Raw genomic sequence first — 6,026 nt, 5'->3', positions numbered from 1 at the left:
TGGGAGCATGACCTGAGCTGAAGGCAGACGCTTAACGACTGAGCCACCCAGGCACCCCTCAAAGATTAGTTGACCATATCGTTGTGGACCCATTTCTGGGTTTTCTATTCTGTTTCATTGATCTATGTGTCTGTTTTTGTGCCAGTACCATACTGTCTTGATGACTACAGCTTCGTAATATAGCATGAAGTCCGGAATTGTGATGCTTCCAGCTTTGCTTTTCAAGATTGCTTTGGCTATTTGGGGTCTTTTGTGGTTCCATACAAATTTTAGGATTGTTTGTTCTAGCTCTGTGAAAAATGCTGGTGGTATTTTGATAGGGGTTGCATTAAGTGTGTAGATTGCTTTGGGTAGTATAGACATTTTAACAATGTTTGTTCTTCCAATCCATGAACATGGAATGTTTTTCCATTTCTCTGTGTCCTCTTCAATTTCTTTCATAAATATTCTGTAGTTTTCAGAGTACAGACCTTTTACCTCTTTGGTTAGGTTTATTCTTAGGTATCTTATGGTTTTTGGTGCAATTGTAAATGGAATCAATTCCTTGATTTCTCTTTCTGCTGCTTTATTTTTGGTGTATAGAAATGCAACAGATTTCTGTATGTTTATTTTGTATCCTGTGACTTTGCTGAGTTTGTGTATCAGTTCTAGCAATATTTTGGTGGAGTCTTTTGGGTTTTCTACATAGAGTATCATGTTATTTGTGAATTGTGAAAATTTGACTTCTTCCTTACTGATTTGGATGCCTTTTATTTCCTTTTTTTTTTTTAGATTTTTTTTTTTTTTTTAGATTATTTATTTATTTATTTGACAGAGAGAGACACAGCGAGAGAGGGAACACAAGCAGGGGGAGTGGGAGAGGGAGAAGCAGGCTTCCTGCGGAGCAGGGAGCCCGATGCGGGGCTCGATCCCAGGACCCTGGGATCATGACCTGAGCCGAAGGCAGACGTTTAACGACTGAGCCACCCAGGCGCCCCTCCTTTTTTTTTTTTTTCTAGTGAGGGAGAGAGTGGGGCAGGGAAGAGGGAGTGGGGGAGAGAGAGAGAGAGAGAGAGAGAGAGAGAGAGATTCCTAAGCAGATTCCACACCCAGCATGGAGCCCGATGTGAGGCTCAATATCATAACCCTGAGATCATGACCTGAGCCAAAACCAAGAGTCGGATGCTTAACCGACTGAGCCACCTGGGCGCCCCAGGATGCCTTTCATTTCTTTTTGTTGTATGGTTGCTGAGGCTAGGACTTCCAGTACGATGTTTAACAATGGTGAGAGTGGACATTCCTGTCTTGTTCCTGACTTAGAGGAAAAGCTCTCAGTTTTTCCCCATTGAGGATGATATTAGCTGTGGGTCTTTCATACATGACCTTTATGATGTTGAGATATGTTCCCTCTGTCCCTACTTTGTTGCGGGTTTTTGTTCTGAATATTTTCTAATGTTCTTTCTTCACATTTTGTTTCATTCCCCCCCCCATCAGTGGGGATATTTCAAACTTAGAAGTACAGAGGAAAGTATAACAACCCCTCAAGAATCCAATTATCAACACATGGCCAATCTTGTTTTATCTATAGCTCCCTTACCCCCACTCTACTAAATTACTTTGAAACCAGTCCATTTCATCTTTAAATATTTCAGTCTATATCTCTAAAAAACAGGTATTTGTTTTAGTTTATATGATAGTGGTAGTTGAACTGTTTTAGAAAGTTCACTAAGCACTGCCTATAGTAATCTGTCGTCGGTCCTAATATCCTCTCAGTTGCACCTTGGTTGAAAATCTAGGATGATTTTGGATAGTTTGAATTCAGGCAAAGAAAATGAGTGACCTTCTGCTGATTATTCCTTTTCTTGACAAAATTGAAAACATTTTGTCTCTTTCCAACTAATCCAGTCAGGAGGAGTAAGGAATATATTTGAGGTTCTAGTAGGCCTGCAATATAATATTAAGTCATCTGCATGTTGAGCAAGTGTAGATTTTTTTGCAGAATCCACGTCCTTTAAATCATTAGTTTAGCATTTTGAAAGTAATAAAGAGAATCAGTGAATCCTAGTATCTGTGGGGTTTTGGCCTCTCAGGAGAAGCAAACAGTTGTTGATTGATTATCTTTATTTTCACAGATATGCTAAAGAGAGCTGCAGTTAAATCCACAGGGGTGAAATATTTTAGTAAAAGAAATATATATTAGGGTCAGGTAGCTTCAGAATTTTGTTATCACTATTCAGTTAAAGGCTTCCATTGGGTTCTTTTAGGTAATAGAGATGCTAATACAGGATATGACCAAATGTTCCAATAGGGCAGATTGCATTGGGGAATTTAGATGCTTGCACTGCAGTTATAGTTCTGGTTACTTTGGGGAACAGATATAACGTGGCAGGATTAAAATAGAGATAGAGGTGCCAGTATCTGAGAAAAATGTACACATATTTTTGTTTGACGGTCAGGCTTTATTTAGGAGACTCTGAATTTTTTAACTGTATTTCTAAATGCTGTATATTTCTAAAGCTTAAAGGTGACAGTATTACCTTCCCTTGATGAGTTGGTTAAATTTCTAAGTGGAAATTGAGAGACAATTATGGTCAGTAATATAGGAAGAAAAGGGGCAGAGAGAGTTTCTTGAGAGCATGGGAGTTCAGTATAAAGAGGGGGAGCAGTGAGATAGGAAGATGATCAAGGAGAAGGGAAAGGATGGAGGAGACATGCTAGGAAGGAAGGAACAAAATAGGCAAAGTAGTGGGGCTCAAATTGTCCCATTTTTGGCCAATGGAAGCACTTCAAGTTGGTTCTGAAGTCCCTTTGTCATAACCCTAGTATTGTAGCATCCTTGCTTTTAGGTACAATAAGACGTTTCAGGTTTATCTTGTATCTGTCCTGCCCCAGACTGGGCATTACCCATTTCTGAAAGGAACCCCATTTCTTTTTAGTGCTAAATAAAATTGAGAGATTGTACTCGGGGTATTAGCATTAGGGGTACTTTTTTTTTTTTTTTTGAGAGAGAGAGAGAGGTGTGGAGGGGCAAAGGGAGAGGGAGAAAGAGAATCCCAAGCAGGCTCTATGCCCACCATGGAGCCTGATGCAGGGCTCAGTCTCATCACCCCAAGATCATGACCTGAGCAGAAATCAAGAGTTGGATGCTTAACTGACTGAGCCATCCAGGTGCCCCAGGGGTACTCATTTTTAATAGGTTGGCATATTTTTAAGGTCTTTCCAGTGGACAGTAATAGGAAATACTTCATTTTTCTTAAGAGAGAAGATATACAGGTTATTCTGAAAAACTTAATTTTTTTTTCTTTGTTGTGTTTTGTAACTCTTTTCTTACACTGAAAATCTTATTTCTTTCTTTCTTTCTTTTTTTTTAATTGAAAGGCAGCAAGAGAGGGAACACAAGCAGGGGGAGTGGGAGAGGGAGAAGCAGGCTTCCCGCAGAGCAGGGAGCCCGATGCGGGGCTCAGTCCCAGGACCCTGGGATCATGACCTGAGCCGAAGGCAGCCGTTTAACGACTGAGCCACCCAGGCACCCCTGAAAATCTTATTTCTTAATCCATTATTATAATTAATTACAATTTTGGTTTATTCTTACAGTGTAGTTTCAAAATAGTAATACCAATGTTATTGCCATCAGGATGATTTAAGTTTTCTTGACTTTTCTTTTTGTCTTTAGTATATATTCCACTAGGGATGTATAGTTATATTTCTTTGTTTTAAATTCACTTGAAATTTCTGTCTGCATGGATAAACCATAAAATAGATGTAAAATTAAGTTCATTTGTTTATTTTGCTTTAGATTTTTAGAAATAATTTTGGATTTTTATTTTATAATTTTGTAAAATATTTACATGATTCCAAAGTCACATCTACCACACAAAACCTTCAGAGAAATTTAGTTTCCATCCTTATCTTTTCTACCTTATTCCTCCTTTTCGCATCAGTAACCATTTAAAAAATTAGTTTTGGAGCTATTTTTTCCATTAAAAAATATATTATGAAATGCATATATACTGGTATTAACCCTCCCCCCCAGTCCCCTTTCATAAATAAGGTATACTTTCTGTCTTTTCTTTTTTTATTGACATTATGTCCTGAGGACCATTCTATAGCAGTAAATAGAGACATTTCTTCATTCCTTTTATAATACTCCATTTTTGGGGGTACACCATAGTTTACTCAATCATTCCCCCCACAGGTTGTTTCCAGTCTTATGCTATTAAAATAATGATACCATGAATAGGCTGTACATACTTTAAAGGAAATATTTAAACACAATTTGAGAAAATAATAGAAATTTGTTTTTCTTGTATTTTTAAACCTTGAGCTAAAAAATGAAGACTTGGTTCTTTTATTAAGATTAAGTAACTCATATTTTTAGATAGTATTGAGAAGAGACCTTATATCAAAGTACCTTTCTCGTGGCTGGGTGGCTCAGGTGGTTAAGTGTCCAACTCTAGATTTCAGCTCAGGTCATGATCTCTGGGTTGTGAGATCAAGCCCCGCCTCAGGCTCTGCACTAGGCCTGGAGCCTGCTTAAGATTCTTTCTCTCCTTCTTCCCCTGCCTACCCCCACACTCTAAAATAAATAAACAAATAAATATTTTATTTTTTTAAAGATTTATTTATTTGTTTTTTTGAGAGAGAGAGAGACAGCAAGAGAGGGAACACAAGCAGGGGGAGTGGGAGAGGGAGAAGCAGGCCTCCCGCAGAGCAGGGAGCCCGATGTGGGGCTGGATCCCAGGACCCTGGGATCATGACCTGAGGCGAAGGCAGACGCTTAAAAACTGAGGCAGACGCTTAAAGACTGAGCCACCCAGGCGCCCCAACAAATAAATATTTTAAAAAGTGCCTTTCTCTCATTGCAAATCTAGATTTCTCCCTGCCTTTTTTTTATTGTGTTAAAAAAACACAACAGAATTTATCATTTTAATAGAATTGTTAAGTATATTCACATTGTTATGAAACAGATATTCAGAAAATTTTTTCCCAGAACTTTTTCATCATGTAAAACTAAAACTCTGTTACCCAGTGGTTCCCCTTTTCCCCTACCTATAGCCCTTGGTAACCAGTCTCTTACTTTCTGTTTCTATGAATTTGACTGCTATAGATATCTCATATAAATAGAATCATACAAAATTTGTCTTTTTAACTGCGTTATCTCACATAGCTTAATGTCCTCAAGGTTCATCTGTGTGCCAGAATTTCCTTTTTAAGTTTGAATAATATTTCATTGTATGCATATACTGCATTTTGTTTATCCATGGACATTTTGGATGCTTTCACTGCTTGACTATTCTGAATAGTGGTGCTCTGAATATGGGTATGTAAATATTTCTTTGAGACCCTGCTTGCTTGCTTGCTTTTCTTTTTCTTTTTCTTTCTTTCTTTTTTTTTTTTTTTGATGTATACCTGCAAGTGGGATTACTAGATCATATGGTAGTGTTTAATTTTTTGAGGAACCCTCCATGTTGCTTTCCATGGCGGTTGCACCATTTTACAGTCCCACCAGTATACAGAAGGTTTTCAGTTTCTCCACATCCTCACCAACGCTTATTATTTTCTGGGTTTGGTTTGGTTTGGTTTTTGGATAATGGCCATTCTGATGGGTGTGAGGTGATACCTCGTTGTAGTTTTAATCTGCGTTTTTCCGATAATAAGTTTGATATGAGCATCCTTTAATGTGCTTGTTGGCCATTTGTATATCATCTTTGGAGAAAGGTCTGTTCTAGTCCTTTGCCCATTTTTTATTTGAGTTGCAGATCCAGATTTTTTATAATAATCTGATATTTTTGCTGATAGCCAGTAGAACATATTTAACATACTCTCAAAGAGAATAATTGTGTTACCCTAAAATGTGACTAACAGAATATGTATGAGCTAAATGTATTTTGTAATTCTTTTCTTATAAAGGGCTATTTAGAAACCAAAAAAAATTAAGAGAATATAGAGACTTCCTGGGAAACACCAAGGTAAGATTATCTTTCTGATAATGTTATGTGTGTGTATTTTGCACAGTGAAATTTTAGTATCAGTCCATTGTGAAATTT

General features: G+C 37.6%; 1 protein-coding gene across 2 annotated transcripts in view; it reads left to right on the top strand.

Annotated features, from left to right (window-relative positions):
• Nucleotides 1-6,026, top strand: part of SLC30A9 (solute carrier family 30 member 9) — a 78,731-nt gene that overhangs the window by 32,864 nt on the left and 39,841 nt on the right. For both annotated transcript variants that reach the window (XM_081813037.1, XM_081813038.1), the window contains exon 7: nucleotides 5,890-5,948. In XM_081813037.1, the coding sequence (XP_081669163.1) occupies nucleotides 5,890-5,948 (59 nt within the window). The remainder of the gene's footprint in view (nucleotides 1-5,889; nucleotides 5,949-6,026) is intronic.

Source organism: Leptonychotes weddellii, chromosome 2 (genome assembly GCF_054177405.1).
Source record: "Leptonychotes weddellii isolate Sample4059 chromosome 2, ASM5417740v2, whole genome shotgun sequence".
NCBI classification, from domain to species: Eukaryota; Metazoa; Chordata; class Mammalia; order Carnivora; family Phocidae; genus Leptonychotes; species Leptonychotes weddellii.
The sequence above is the reverse complement of the archived record's forward strand: the minus strand, read 5'-3'. Positions and strand labels throughout refer to the sequence as shown.